We start from the raw sequence: 17,002 nt of genomic DNA, 5'->3' as shown, positions 1-17,002 counted from the left end.
TTATTGCTTGCAGGCAAGAGTCACGACAACAACCATTAATGTGACTGTAGTAATGACTGAAGAATGGCAGCCCAGGCTTCAGTTATTATAGTAAACTGTATCTGTTACATGAACACACAAACTTTTGCAACATCACAACAGTTTATCAGGGTTAACATAGTGAGCCACAACAAACATACTTTGGCACAATATTAGAACATACTATCTCAGTTATAAACAACCTTGCTTTATCTTACACAAGACTAAGGTCAGAACATCTTGACAGTTAGATTACTTGTATGAAGATTAACAATGTATGGCATTATTATATTCACTCACCGGCCACTTTATTAGGTACACCTGTTCAATGGCTTATAAAAACAAATAGCTGCTCAGACAATCACATGGCAGAAAATCAATGCATTTAGGCATGTAGATGTGGTCAAAACAACGCGCTGAAGTCAAACCGAGCATCAGAATGGGGGAGAAAGGGGGTTTAAGTGACTTTGAACAAGGCATGGTTGATGGTGCACGGCAGGATGAATCCATACTTTCATGTTGTTTACGCCAAATTCTGAACCTGCCATCTGAATGTCGCAACTGAAATCGAGACTCATTAGACCAGGCATGATTTTTCCAATCTTCTATTGTGCAATTCTGGTGATCCTGTGTGAATTGTATGCTTTTGTTCACATACACATTGCATGAGCAGCATATCAACACTGGAAAATATAGTAGGGGAGAGTGGCCTAAGTTGTGCAACTTTTCACTCAAAGTGACTTTAAAGTAAGGCCTTGACAGTAAAGTCTCCAACTCAAATATGTACATATATTTCAGGGTGTTGTGCATCCCTGGCAATAAAAACTTTGGATCTGGAATAAACTGTTGAAGAAATATAGCTTTCGGAAAAAAAGTTGTCTTGATGCACAACTTGCCCCTGGTGTGGTGTAAGTTGTGCGGTTGGAGAGAATACCATGGGGTGAATTGTGCCATGCTATATATCTCATAAACTGTAATGCAAGACAAATCCATTAGACAATTACTTATTTAAGGTTTATTTAAAGTAAATAAAGTAAATAGTTGACAAAGATTGAAGGACAATTTTCTTAAACAAGGCCTAGCAGATCTAATGGTTTAACCTGCAAAGCTCACAATGACAAAGTCACCATCATCATCTTTCTGGCCATCTGAACTCTCATCAGTGGTGTCGTTAAGTGGAATTGAGATGTCACTCTCTTCTGAGCTACTGTAGACAATCACTTTCTTTTGGTGACCAGCGTATACAGCCATGCCACTGGCACAACTCTCAGAAATGTACTTTGCACTAGTTGCTCCGTGCTTGTGGAACCAACTGCCACCTGACAAATGTGATTCCCCTACATTTCTGCCTTTAAATCAAGGCTCAAAACCCATATGTACACCCTGGTGTTTCCTCCCCATTAACTATCTTACCTCTGCACTACTATCTGTGTTTATGTGGATGTATGGGCTTTACGTCTTTTATTTTGGTTATTGTTATTTTACCTTCATTGTTTACCTACTGAATGCACTATGTACAGTGCAAACTGTCATAAATGTGCTTTTATAAACACATTTTACTTACTTACTTATAACTCACCCAGGCCCTTTGGCACAAATCACCCCAATCCCAGAAATTTGGATAATAAGCATGATGCAGCAATTTAGGGCTGACATCGTGCTAACTGTATAGACTCAAAATGTAGCATACCAAAGCACTAAAACATGTGTCAAATGTTTTCAAACTTGTCTATAATTGTTCAGACACAATAATCAAAAAACCTTGATCATGGAAATTTTACTTTGAAAGGCAACACAGTTTTTTGAGCTTAAATGTGCTTATATCTTATTCCTTGTGTCTCCCTTCTTTACGGGATGAGTCAAATGGTTGGCTCTTCTTAAATATATGGTCACATTTCCAATTTATTCCACGGTTTTCTAGAAACAAGGGGTGGCACAACTTCCAAAATGCACAACTTAGGCCACTCTCCCCTATATACAAATACTTCATTAATAGACCTTTGTTAATATCCATCTGCCTGGTACCATGTTTTGTAACATCCAAGACGTTATTTGCCTGTTAAGATTCAGCAACAGTGAAATATAAGTGCAGGTATATACATAACAAATGTAATATATTTGGTTCATGAGAGTAACATTAATAAATTCCATAAAGTATAGACATTGTAATACAAATACAATATGTGAAAAGCTGTTTTATTTTTAAAGCTCAGAGAAGTGTCTCTGGGCTGTAAAAAGAAAACAGCTTTTCACATATTGTTATAATTCTTTATTTCAGACCCAGGGGGATCCATATCAACACAAACAACATAAACAAATACACAAACACAGAGTAAAAAATACACAGCCTTTCACAATATTCAATGCCAAGCATACAGACATGATCGCCAATGGTTCCACAGTCTGGAAGAAAATCTGACCGAACTGCATAGAGGGTTGGCCAAAACTGCAATTAAGTTATTTTCAGACTCAGATGCCCTACACATAAATCCATACATCAGGCCACGTAACAGCAGAGCAGGTAGGGACCCCAACACTTACAAACATTTGGCTTGCACTGGAGCTTCTTGGAGCTCTCAGCAGTAGCCTCATGCTATCATTATAGGCCACTGTAAGCTTTCTAATGCTGCCTTGCTTATAACGACACCACAGGTGGGCAGTATACAGCGGCGTATAATACGCTCTAAAGAGTGAGATTTTGACAGGTACAGAGCACATAGTAAACTTACGGCAGAGCATGTTCGCTTGTGCATACAGCTTCCGACGCTGCCTATAGATATCCTTGTCATCAGACAGGTCATTAGACATAATATGGCCCAAGTATGTAATTTCACCACACACACTGAGTGCAGTGCCAGACAGATAGAAGTCAGGGAAGGTTGACTGTCTGTCTCCTCTGCTTCTGACAATCATGATCTTACTCTTTTTTGCGTTGTATTTTATGTCAAAATCATCACCATACTGTGTGCATACTCTCAGAAGCTGTTGTAGACCAGCACTATATGGGCTAAAGATGACCAGATCATCTGCGTACATAAGGTGGTTAATGAGTGAGCACCCAATCCTACAGCCTGTACCAGATGCATTTAAAATCAAAGACAAGTCATTCATATACATATTAAAAAGAAAAGGAGACAAAATTCCGCCCTGGCGAACACCATTGGTAACATGGAAGGGATCAGATGTTACACTCCCCCATCTCACCCTCATTGCCTGATGCGAGTACCAATAGACCAAGATTCTAATTAAAAAACCAGGGACCCCACTTTTAGACAATTTTAAAAACAATTTCCCATGATTAACACGATCAATAGCTTTAGAAGCATCAATAAAACACATGAACATTGTGGAATTTTGCCTATTATATTTATCTAAAATTTCCTTTAGTGCAAAAATACATAAATCAGTACCATGCTTTCTTTTAAAACCAAATTGGTGGTCAGTAGACAGGACATACCTCTCAAGTCTACTCAGTAGAACTGTCTCCATTACTTTGGACATGACACTGGCCAAAGCTATTGGCCTGTAATTATCAGAGCTGTTTAGCTTCCCCACTTTATCTTTTATCACTGGTACTAGCACAACAGAGAGCATAGAATCTGGTAACACTCCATGAACAAAAAGGCCTGTGTAACATAATTGCGTAGCATTTGAAAAGTGCTTTAGTTCACTAATTGTAAACGTTTAGTTTCTCAGTGAGATGAATTACATCTTCGAATGGACATTTCTGAAACAAGTCTTTATAAATATTGACTTTTTGTGATTAGTTGAAATTGCACTAGTAGAGTAAGGCTTACATGTACCAGAAGGGAAATCAATGTGACAAGTCATTACTGTAAGTGAGTAGGGGAAAATCATTATGTGATAATTATTTCCTTGATTGCTTACAGCTGTTCATTGACCTGCCATTGCAGAAAGCCAGCACTTATACAGAATAGTATGTACATGAAGATATACAGTGTACATATCAAAACACACTGTGGCTTCCTCTCCAAGTGACATTTCTTAGCTCATCTGAAAATACTCAAAAGTATATTTTATGCATTTTGTCCTCTAAATCAATAACATGTAAAGTTTGTAAAATAAAACTGCAAAAATGTTATTTAAAAAAATGTATGTATGTTTTAATGTATTTATCATATTCATTTATGTCAATTAATACACATTCAGTAACAAGGATTTAAAGAACCGAAGATGGGTTATTAACCTGTTTTTGTGATGTACATACAATCTCTTCAAAAAGAAAGTCCAGCACTTTTCAGATCCACTCAGCAACATCCTGAGGATTTCTTCTGTGGGGAGATTTCTTTGTGTAAAACCATGCCTTCTTCTCTCATGTCAACTGTTTGAATCAATATCCTGGCAACAACACAGCAACATCATGATCAGTTACGTGAATGGCAAGCAACATAACAGCACACAGAATATTAAAGTACGTGCTTTTTAAGAATCAAACGGACATGATGGAGACAAGACTAAGGAAAAGTCTGTGATTGATGTGAAATGTCTTACCTGGCCATAGTTTCCAAACACTCAATCACATTTTCCCCTGTGGCAGCACTACACTCCTTGAATTCAAAGTTGTACTCCTGGGGAAGTAAAACTGCTGCTTTAAGTGTGGTAAATATAGATGATAATTCCAACTGTTCTGTTGTATTCTGGCATCGACAGATAAGCTAAAGGTGTGAGAGGATGTGAAGTCACAGATCCATACCTTAGCCAGAGTTTCCCCCTCCTGAGTTTTAACCTGCCGATCTGCATGATCACTCTTATTACCAACAAGAAAGATGGTCAAGTTGTCTGCAGCCCCTTCCTGCAAACACAGAACAGTTTTATTCTTGTTCCTACAGACTAATCTGACTGTAGACAGATGTTTTAGATAAATAAGTCCATATACCTTTTTTCAAATATATGCTTTTTTTTTGGCATTTTTGCTTTATTAGACAGATTTGTAGAGACAGAGGTGAAATGGGGCAGAGAGGGGAGGACATGCAGAGAACTGACCCGGGCGCGATTCGAACCCGGGTCGGCTGCAGGGCCTGGGCGCCCCCAGTCCTATACAGGTCCTTCTCATATAATTAGCATATTGTGATAAAGTTGATTATTTTCCATAATGTAATGATAATAATTGAACTTTCATATATTTTAGATTAATTGCACACCAACTGAAATATTTCAGGTCTTTTGTTGTTTTAATACTGATGATTTTGGCATACAGCTCATGAAAACCCCAAATTCCTATCTCAAAAAATTAGCATATCATGAAAAGGTACTCTAAACGAGCTCTTAACCTAATCATCTGAATCAACTAATTAACTCTAAACACCTGCAAAAGATTCCTGAGGCTTTTAAAAACTCCCAGCCTGGTTCATTACTCAAAACCGCAATCATGGGTAAGACTGCCGACCTGACTGCTGTCCAGAAGGCCATCATTGACACCCTCAAGCAAGAGGGTAAGACACAGAAATAAATTTCTGAGCGAATAGGCTGTTCCCAGAGTGCTGTATCAAGGCACCTCAGTGGGAAGTCTGTGGGAAGGAAAAAGTGTGGCAGAAAACGCTGCACAACCAGAAGAGGTGACCGGACCCTGAGGAGGATTGTGGGGAAGGGCCGATTCCAGACCTTGGGGGACCTGCGGAAGCAGTGGACTGAGTCTGGAGTAGAAACATCCAGAGCCACCGTGCACAGGCGTGTGCAGGAAATGGGCTACAGGTGCCGCATTCCCCAGGTCAAGCCACTTTTGAACCAGAAACAGCGGCAGAAGCGCCTGACCTGGGCTACAGAGAAGCAGCACTGGACTGTTGCTCAGTGGTCCAAAGTACTTTTTTCGGATGAAAGCAAATTTTGCATGTCATTCGGAAATCAAGGTGCCAGAGTCTGGAGGAAGACTGGGGAGAAGGAAATGCCAAAGTGCCTGAAGTCCAGTGTCAAGTACCCACAGTCAGTGATGGTCTGGGGTGCCATGCCTGTGTTTTATCAAAGGCAGGGTCAATGCAGCTAGCTATCAGGAGATTTTGGAGCACTTCATGCTTCCATCTGCTGAAAAGCTTTATGGAGATGAAGATTTCATTTTTCAACAAGACCTGGCACCTGCTCACAGTGCCAAAACCACTGGTAAATGGTTTACTGACCATGGTATTACTGTGCTCAATTGGCCTGCCAACTCTCCTGACCTGAACCCCATAGAGAATCTGTGGGATATTGTGAAGAGGAAGTTGAGAGACACCAGACCCAACACTGTGGATGAGCTTAAGGCGGCGATCGAAGCATCCTGGGCCTCCATAACACCTCAGCAGTGCCACAGGCTGATTGCCTCCATGCCACGCCGCATTGAAGCAGTCATTTCTGCGAAAGGATTCCCGACCAAGTATTGAGTGCATAACTGAACATAATTATTTGAAGGTTGACTTTTTTGTATTAAAAACACTTTTCTTTTATTGGTCGGATTAAATATGCTAATTTCTTTAGATAGCGATTTTTGGTTTTTCTTTACTTTTTTGCCAAAATCATCAATATTAAAACAATAAAAGGCTTGAACTACTTCAGTTGTGTGTAATGAATCTAAAATATATGAAAGTCTAATGTTTATCAGTACATTACAGAAAATATTGAACTTTATCACAATATGCTAATTATATGAGAAGGACCTGTATACCTTTTAAAAAAACTTTACAGTTTTTTTCGATCGCTAAACCACAGTGGGCACAACTGGAACGACAAGTGCAAAACTCTAACAACAGTATGCACAGCAACGGTTCATGTGGACCAAACTCTAGCTCATTTTTCATTGATTAAACACAATTTTCAAAACTCTACACACTTATCTCATGGCTTAAACACAACCTGCACAACACTGTGGATTTCCAGCACTTTTTTTCAAACGCTAACACACTACTGCCACAACTGTAAACCACACATTCAAAACAGAATGAATGCCTAGTGCATTTCAAACACTGCAGATTGTAATTTCAACTGAAACACTAAGAAGGTGTCTTGTTTTAGACTTGTTAGTGAACATATACAGTATAAAGGGAAAGCTCAAAAATATATTTTTTTGTTGTAAATGGACCAAGGACAGGTTGTTGGAGGGAGAAGAGTGGCAGTGAGAGTGTGGATGTGTTGAGGAAGACAGAGCTGTAATGTCTGATGAAATACAGTAAGGGCTACACTGATAGACCCTGTTGTGAATCATGGTCTCTCATTGAGAGAGGCAGGGTTGAGAGTGCAACCCAATCTGCAAAAATCTAAAGTTGCATCTGTAATACGAATTTTCCAGCAAACAAACAGCTTAGAGTTGCGTCCTTACAGTAAATGACAACATTACAGGAATTGATTTCTGTATTACAATTATAGAATATTTACACAGATAAATACTACATTTGGAAATGTTTTCAATAAAATATACAAAATGTGTATCTATTGAAGCAAACTTCTGATTTTCATTTCTTTTTGTTTTCCTAAAAAAACTGGTATGTTATAAAATAAACAATTTCATGTGAAAGCATTTCACCCTTTCATCAAAGAAAGTATTACGCAATTTGTGTGAAATAACTCAAATTATTCAAATCTGTAAAGATTAAAAGTTTGTAATTTATGTATTGGGGTTTGATGCTAGTGTTAGTACTCTGAGCATATTCTGAGTGACAGTGTGTGTTATCTCAGTGAGGACAATTCATAGTGTTTGCTGCACTGAACCTGTTTTGCAGGTGAAGTGAACTGTTCAGCTCCAGTGACTTTTGGTAGTGCAGACTGTAGTTAGAGTTTTGCACATTGAGCTACAGTTGTGCCCACTGTGGGTTAGCAATCGAAAAAAACTGTAATACCAAACATTATTTTTCAGATGAACAGAAAATAAAAATAGAAATACTGGAATGGAAAGTAATGTTGTTTTACAGGTGCAATAGGGTAAGGGTTAGGATGTGAAAAACAAGTTTATTCCTCAATGTGAAATGTACTGTATATATATTTTTAAAATATAATAAGTAAAAAAGAAAAGTATTGCTTTAGCATGGAAAAAAATAAGACAATACCCAGTCCTGCTCTTTATAACAAAAACACATTTTGCAAATCAAAACAAAGCCAATAGTGACAACAACATTGAGACAACAGCTGCTGAAGATTTGCATTGCACTGTACCTTAATACAGCTCGCCCAGTAGCTGACTGCAGAAAAACTTTGAGTGGATGTTATGTCATACATCAAGATAAAAGCCTGGGCTTTATGGAAAATCTGTCTTGTGATGCTGCGAAACCTTTGAAGGATAATAAAGAATGTGTAATCAGAAACAGGGAGGGCTGCACACTTGACACAACTAGGAACATCGAAAGTTAATCACAAATCTGTTTTGTATTTCGGTGACAAACACTGCTTTGTCTAATAATACTGGTCTGTTGAGTTTGCCGAAACTTCCCTGAAACTTTTGTGACATATTCTTTACACCTGTCTTGGAAAGACTGATGACGTAAACATAGCAACCACATTATTTGTCATACTGTAAATCCACAAAGTAGGTGTCAAACGTGTCTGTCTGCGTGAGTCTGTGTTTATTGTTTCCTTTTGTTTGAATTTCATGCATGTTTCCACCGCCTCTGCCTCTTGGGCAATGTCTGTCTGTCTGTTCCAATTACAACATTCAAAACATTTCTGAGATGTGCCAAACCAATTCTGAAACACATTGTGTGACACATATGTGGTAACTCTTAATTACAACACCCGTGACTGGCTACAATAGCAAGTGCAAAGACGATGTTACTTGTGTACTTTCTTCTTTCTTTTAGAAACTCACCTTTCTTGACCTGCTGTGTCCCACAGCTTTAGCACTACAGGTTTTCCGTCCACTAACACAGTCCACATGCATGAATCAAGTCCTGCAAAATGTATTTATGTCACATTATTCTGTATATTTACACAGAGTAGCGATATAATAGGATAAAGATCAGGATCTTACCAAGAGATGCTGGTAAATCTAAAGAAAACTTCCCACTTTGAGCTCTTCTCATGTAGGAGGTTTTGCCCACACTGCTGTCTCCAACCATCACTACGTTATAACTGTTTGACCCATGATCTTCTTGGGGATTACCTGCTGAAATCATTACAAAAACTGTTTCTTGTCACGTGTTACACTTTTACATGCTTTGTATAAGTATTAATGTTCATTTTACCCAGAGAAAACAGTTTTTGACTGTCTTGAACCAGGCGGATTTCAGCAAAAGGAGGTTGAACTGGAGTCCTCTCACTGTGGAACAGACAATCGGATATAGATCTAACACAATATGTTGGCAAAGTTTTTAGTTTAAGGTGAACAATATTCCTGACAAACGCTTGCAGTCTTTGAGAGATTAATCTGATAAACCGTACAGAATAGAAACAATATAAAGTTTATATTTGAAGTCGAGACAAAACCGAAAGTGTTTTAAAGCTCAAGTTTGATGTTTTTTACTATTAAAAATAACAGGAATCCCATCTTTTCCAACTTAAATGAATAATCACAAATAAATATTCTTGTTGTGATTTATAGCGATACTAAAAATATACATCCAAGGTCTTTGTCAAGCCAGGTTCGATTTAAAGAACTTTTCTTGGATTAGAGGAATTGCTGAATACAATTAGATAAAGAATGAAATTAAAAAATATAGTTTTTCGTGTATATATATAAAACACTGCCGCTTTTTTCCAAAGGAGGTGCAAGAATGAACACCAACTGAATGTTCCTCGGAGCACCTTTAATGGTTCAGCATTTATCATGTAGCCGAATGAGCCTCCGAGGGCGCTGTGTTTACATCTCTTTGCAACCTCAGTATCAGACTTACCTCACAGGCCTTGAGAGCACTCCTGCTTTTGATGTGTAGATGTTAGATGATTCTTTATTGTCACTTCCCTCAACCTGCATGGACAAAAACATCTTAATCATGAGGTGACTACTAGGAGATTCTTATTTTACAGATTGCATCTCCAGTCTATGACATTTTGATATGCAGTATACCTACGTAGATACGGTGTTATCGTGTGCCAACTAATAATCTTTGTTTTCAGACAATTGCAGATTTAAACTTTTAATTTGAAAGGTGTTTAGGGAATAATACTGGTACCTTCAAATGTATTTAATTTAAGACATTTCCATTACAAGAACCTTTGAGCATCCTTTGAGTTTTCATTGGTATGACTTAAGATATCTAATTTGCTATAGCTTCATGAGTGGCTTTCATTTAGGACAACTTCAGTGCATAAAAGACAAAAAATATCTTGCACCATTAAGAGCCAATACATATGTTTATGTTCTCCTTTTAAAGATACCCCACTTGTGCATCCTTCCTTGCATTTTCTCATCATTGCATCAAATACTTGACCGTGTGAAAGAGGTTTTATTCAAATGGGAAGTAGAGCACATCAAACTCTTACTGTGTGGAAAAATTGTCTGAACATATTGATTCAGTCTTAGCTACATACACAGGATTATGTCTACAATAAAGCAGCACAATGTTAAGAAAGCTCACTTAGAACTGGTTAAAACTAATAAAATCATTGAAATGTGTAACCTCCATTTAAGTATGATGTGAAACAATTATAATTGAAGATTGTAAAAATCTACAACAAATTAGACAAAAAATACTCTTTGCTGCTTACCTCTAATATTTTGTCCAGGCCCAAAGACTCTCCTTCAGTTGCCTTGATGGCACCTTCATTTGTGATATGTCCGACTTCTCTTTTATATTCTGAAGCTGGTATTCTGTCCTCTCTGGCCGTTTGGTTTTCATTGTGTTTGTGTCCATGTGACTTCCGGTGAGATCCCATTTTTCTTTTCCTACGACCAGATGCTGATTCTGACATTACGTCATGTTTAGGAGAAGTGGAGGGCATTGTAGGGAAATAATAAGGAGTTAGTTGATGGCCATGAGAAACAGGATTTTCTTCTAAGTTGTGGTGAGCATGAGACTTGTGAGACTCAACAGTGTAGCTGCACTCCACTGTTTCGAATACTTTTTCTTTCCTCTGTTCAGCATCACTGTCTTTGGGTTCCACAGTAAGGTATTTTCCTTCGATGCCTGAGAAATATTCAGTCTTTACATCTCCAAAATTTGTTGCATTCTCTGTTGCTTCATTAGCCTCGTCCTGCTTTTGATGCAAGTCTTCCGTTTTAATTCGTGATTCAAGGTTCTTGCGAGTTGAGCCCAACTTTCTTCTCCTGTTAGGAGAATTTAATTTGGGACTTGCATTCTTCATCCCAGCGTTTGTATTGTGTGCTCCTTTATTCACATCGTTTTGCTGCTGTTGCGTACCAGTTTTGTCATGTTCATGCTCTTCTCGATCGTCTCCTCTCAGTTCAAATTTAGCTATTTTAAAATCTGACACAGCCACCACAGGTGCTTCTGCTGATTTCAAAGCTTTGTCCTGTTTTGCGTTGAAACTCCATTGCATTTTCTCCTCATTTTGCATACTCTGTTTGGTATCACATAGAGACACAACGCTCCCTCCTAGGATTCCACTGTTTGGAGTGTCTTCAGTATTTCCAGAAAGCACAGAGGTTGTATGCATTTCAGTGCCAGTAATATCATCTGGCTTTACAATTACATCTATATGCCTGTCACAATCCCTTACATAGGCTACCTGAACAAACTTATCAGGATTAATCACTTCTTCATTTTGGGAGGCACATTCCTCGGGAAGGAGAGCCTTTAATTCATTTATGTCTGAAAATGTATTGATCTGTATCAATGGATCAGATGTACTGCTTTGTAGCTTCTGCCTCCTGTTGTGAACACTGCTGATTTCACTTGTTTCCTTCTGCTCTTTATACACTGCACCAATACATAGTTTTTCATTTTCATCATGTGATACCTCTGCAGTTAAAATCATTGGTAACTCCTCCACTACTTCCATCTTGTCAGAATTGATCATGTTAGGTTCTATGTCGGAGTCCCTTTCGTTTGTTTTATCTTTGTCGTCCAAACCGCCCTCTGGTTTCCTATTGAGTTGAGTACGACGAGTAGATCCCATCTTTCTCCTCTTCTGCTTGGATTTTCCTTGCACATTTTTACTATTATCAAAATGATTTTGTTCTTGTATCCCTTGTTGGCTGTTACCTGCACCTACTGTTGTAGTAATTCCACTTTTCTCTGACACATCCACCACTGGATCTGCTCTGAAGTTTTCCATGCAACCAATGTCAAATGGAGTCAAAGAGTCAATGTTGTTGTGTGCAGCTGAAATTAGTCCAGCATGTGTCAACTCCTGTGAAGCATTAATTTTTTGGGCTTCACGTTCTTTCTTCATATGAACTCTTAACTTTTCTGAACCTTCAAACTGTTTAACAACACACACATCCATTGGTCTTTGTGCTTCTGTATTTTTGTCTTCTATTGTGACACCTCCCACGGTTTGTATTGCATCATGTATGTGATGCGTATTAATTTCTTTGTCACTGGATGAGGCAGCTGTGTTATGGACCTGAAAAACGTCTTGCACAAGGGCATCCAAAGGGACATTGTCACCATAATCATCAGTCTGAGCAGTGTCACATTTTTCCATTCCTTCCAGCATGGTTTCCATTGATTTTTCCTGAAGTGCTGTCGATATTTTCAATATCACTTTTGTGTCTTTAAGGGGTTCATCACCGTAGATATTTCCAACAACATGCCCTGCAGGTCTGTAGTATGATTCAGCAACATCAACCTCCAGCTTGGTAGCAGAATCATGAGCACTTCTTTCAGTAATTTCAGATTGATATACGTCACTTATTTCAGATTGGTCAATTAGGTTTCCATTGTTTTTTTCTGACTTTCCTTTAACATCATGCATTGCATTTTCAAAAAAGGCATCCGTTTGACTCATTTCCTGAATTTTTGCTGGTTTAACCTCCTGATCATGCACTTTGTTTACAACGTCCTCTGAATGATGAGCACCTCTGACTTCTTGACTATGAACAGTATCAAATTTGTCCAGACCTTCCAGCGTGGATATCACTGACTTATCAGACACCTCAGCTTTGAAGTCTGTCGCTCCTACTCCATGATCGTTTTGAAGATTTTCACTTTTAGGAATTAAAGTTTCCAGTTTAGCTTCTGGACAATTTCTTCTGGACAAAGTGGGGTTCTTATCCTCAGATGAATGAGCTGGCATAATGGCTGAATAAAAAGAGCTTTCATGTATCACAGGTATGAGAATATCATGTTCACTCCCCTGACCGAATTCTTCCTGACTCGTTCTCTCTTTTGCAAATGACATTTGTGTTGTATCAAGGGCTTCATGAATTGTGGTATTTTCCCAAACTCCCTCTTTGAGTTCATGGTTTGATTCAGCAAAAGCTTCCATAGCCTTCTGTCTTCCTTTATTTCTTCGGCTTGAACCGATTTTTCTTCTGTTTCTAATGGGGTTAAGGTCTGTGTGAGTTTGCTTTTCATTTGTTAAAGAATTGTCCAGAGGTTCGGAGTCTAAAGGAGGATTCATACCTGATTGCAGGATTTCTAAAAAGGATTGGCTCTGCTCAACTTCACGGAGAGTTCCTTCCTTCTCCTGTTTGTCCATTACCTTGACATACGGATTTGAATATTGCTGCTTTGTAGCCGAATCCCCAGTTCGTTTCGCAACCAACTCAAATTGGTATAAGTCAGTGACTTCAGCTTGGTCTTTCTGGTTTTCAGAAATTAATTTAGAATTTTCTGTGGTATCATGCTTTACACTTTTAGAGGAGTAATCAATGTCTTGCATTTGTGCTGGTTTAAGCTCCTGCTCGTGCAATTTATTTACAGCATCCTCTGAATGCTGAGCATCTTTGACTTCAAATATGTTAGAATACTCCTCTTCTGGTGCTGAAAGAATTGCTTGCTCATCGCTACATTCAGATTCTGTATGCTCTCCGGGCCTGCTCTTTTCTGTGGTTATCTCTGTTGTGATAAAAACATCTTCATCTCCTAATTTGTCATTTGACTCATTCACCACATAGTTGTCCTGTACATTTTCATCCTGTCTTGACAATTTGGTGTCTTCATTTCTTCCCCTGTTTTCTTTTTCTGTTTCAGAATACATATTGGGAAGTTTATGTGGCTTCTCCGTGGACTTTGATTGGTTGATACTCTGTACTGTTAAACTAGAATGCTCAGAAATGCCACCATGTGCACTTGCAACTTGATCACAAACTTCTTCAGTCTGAACAGTGTCAAACTTGTCTTCTACTTGGCCTTTATTCTCATATAACTGACAAAGTGCAGTGTCTACTCTTACCGTGTCACTAACTGATGTTTTCTTTTTATCATGAGCATGATAATCCTCCTTTATGTGGCCTAAAGCTTCAAAGTTGTCTGCTTTAGTAGGATTATCATTGTGTTTGCAATCAGGATATGCATCTTCAAGCTTGGTAGCAGATTCATGAGTTATTCTTTCAATAATTTCAGAACTGACTTCAAATTGGTCTATCGGGTTTCCAGAAGGGTTCTCACACTTTCCTGTAGCATAATTTATTGCACTTTTAAAGGAAGGGTCCGTTTGAGCAATTTCCTGAATTTTTGCTGGTTTATCCTCCTGATCATGCAATTTGTTTACAACCCCCACTGAATGATGTCTACCTGTGACTTCTGGACTCTGAAGAAAATCAGATTTGTCTAGTCCTTCCAGTGTGGCTTCTACTGATTTATCAGAAACCTCTTCTTTGAAGTCTGTCTCTACCACTCCATGATCTTTTTGAAGATTTTCACTTTTAGGGATTAAAATGTCCAGTTCAGCCTCTGGGCAGTTTGTTGTAGTGGGGTTCTGAACCTCAGGTGAATTACCTGGCATAATAGCTGAATAAACAGAGCTTTCATGAGTCACAGGCATGACAATATCATGTTCGCTCCCTTGACTTAACTCTTCCTCACTCGTTCTCTCTATTGCCAACAACATTGGTGTTTTTTCAAGGGCTTCATGAACCTTGGTATTTTCTACAACTTCCTCTTTTTGTTTGTGGTGCGTTTCAGAAAAACAATCCATAACCGGCTGTCCTTTACTTCTTCGGCTTGACCCGATTTTCCTTCTGTTTCCAATGGGGTTAAAGTCGTGGGTTTGCTCTTCTGTTGTCAAATAATTGTCCTGAGGTTTGGAGTGTAAAGGAGGATTCATAACCGATTGCAGGGTTTCTAAATAGGATTTGCGATTCTCACCTTTGTCATCAGAATTTGAATCCTCAGTACTTGTGGCAATCAACTCAAATTGGTATATTTCACTGACTTCAGCTTGGTCCTTCGGGTTTCCAGATATTAATTCAGAATTTTCTATGGAATCATATGTCACATTTTCAGAGTTGTCATGAATATTCTGTTCATGTGTTTTATTTACAACATCCTCTGAGTGCTGGTCATCTCTGACTAGTGATTTGTTGAAATTCCTCTTTTGTTCCTCATTTGCAAACAACTGCCCTTTTGACGATGAAAATGTTGCTTGGCCAACATCATATACGTTATGCTCTTCAGGGCTGCCTTTTTCTGTGATGTTCTCTGGTGTGATAGAAAACTCTTCATCTAATGACTTTACATGTGACTCACTCATCAAAAATTTGACCTGTATATTTTCATCCTGCCTTAACAAGTCTGCGTCCTCATCTCTGGTCTTGCTTTCTTTTATTGTTACAGAATACACACTGGGAAATTCATCTCCTGGGTTATCCTTGGAATTCGATTGGTCAATCAGATGTTGATGTACTGTTGGACTTGAAAGGAAACTGAACTCAGAGATGCCAACAATATGTGCACTTTGTTCACCTCTGGCACTGTTTGCCTCAGATTTCATCAATTTACCAGCATCAGATACAACTTCACTGTCTGTCTTATTTTCATTTTGATCTGCTTTCAAATTTGTACTTTTAGAAATTAGGCTTTGCAGGTCAGCCTCTGAACCACTTGTTAAAGTGAAGTTCTGAACCTCAGAAGAGTAATCAGGTTTAGCTGCTGAATACAAAGAGCTGACATGGGTTGCACACACATGAACATTTTCACAATCATGACCCAATTCTTCCTGCTTCTCATGCTGTATTGCTAGTAACGTTTCTGTTGTTTCATCACACTGGGTCGCCTCAACTTCCTCTCTTGGTTCGTGGCCTAATTCAGTTGCTGAGTAGTTGACACGCTGTCCTCTTTTCCGACTAAACCCCAGCTTTCTTCTGTTCCCTCCGAGTTGATGTAAAGGTGGAATTTGTGTTTCAGATTCTGAATGGTCAGGATTAGCTAATGCATTTACTGATTCAACATTTTCCTCTGGTATGTGGCATTGTGCTAATGATGAGCTTTCCGTTATTTGGAACTCAACCACCTCTTTATTTTGGTTTGCAACCCGGCGACGTGAACCATATTTTTTTTTCTTGGCGCCTTGTGCCGACATGACTTCTAATCTTGGCCCCTAAAACGGGAGACATTTATTCATGTAAAATGTCAGCAAATCAAGGTAAATCCACCACCCATAACATCAGACTCCAATCCAATTATGTACAAAAATGATTTAAACAAATTATGTACAACAGATGTTATAAAGTAATTTCTCCACTAACTACTACAAAACATTTAATTCTCCAACAACAAATACAAAACTTCAGGATGCACACTGTAGTTTGATACAAACTGCCTCTACCATATCGCTAAGTGAAAACTGTTGATCATTCAGTTCATTTAAAAAGGATACTGCATCAAAAACAATGATCAGGAAATTAAATGGGAAATACATTTGTTAAATAATTTAAGGCCTACTAAATACTTTAACTGCGCCAGTTACTTACCACCCAAATCTTGCACCTCAGTCGTCTCGCAAAATGAGCTTCTTGGTAATATCAGCCAATGCGAACGTTTGCACATTAGGGGTGTTGTTCCTTCACTGCAACGATGACTGATCGCTTCCTGTGTGGGTTTGACTTGCAGCCTTACAGTGCTTCCTGAATTTTCCATTTATAAAATCTTATTTAATTATTGTACATGTGTAGTTATACAAATGATTTATGGTTACAAAAGAAAAGTAGGACGAGATTATA

General features: G+C 38.5%; 1 protein-coding gene across 1 annotated transcript; it reads right to left on the bottom strand.

The window, feature by feature from the left end:
* Positions 1 to 18: 18 nt before the first annotated feature.
* rab44 (RAB44, member RAS oncogene family) lies at positions 19 to 9,897 on the bottom strand. Its single transcript, XM_080026095.1, has 7 exons — positions 9,828 to 9,897; positions 8,966 to 9,253; positions 8,804 to 8,885; positions 8,155 to 8,269; positions 4,733 to 4,831; positions 4,531 to 4,607; positions 19 to 4,377 (listed from the first exon to the last, which is right to left on the bottom strand). The coding sequence occupies exons 2-7, from the start codon at positions 9,108 to 9,110 to the stop codon at positions 4,287 to 4,289; spliced, it is 609 nt and encodes a 202-aa protein (XP_079882221.1). The 5' UTR covers positions 9,111 to 9,253; positions 9,828 to 9,897; the 3' UTR covers positions 19 to 4,286.
* Positions 9,898 to 17,002: the final 7,105 nt, after the last annotated feature.

Source organism: Ammodytes marinus (genome assembly GCF_949987685.1).
Source record: "Ammodytes marinus genome assembly, chromosome: 4".
Lineage (NCBI taxonomy): Eukaryota > Metazoa > Chordata > Actinopteri > Uranoscopiformes > Ammodytidae > Ammodytes > Ammodytes marinus.
Note: the sequence above shows the minus strand (reverse complement) of the source record. Positions and strands in the feature narration are given on the sequence as shown.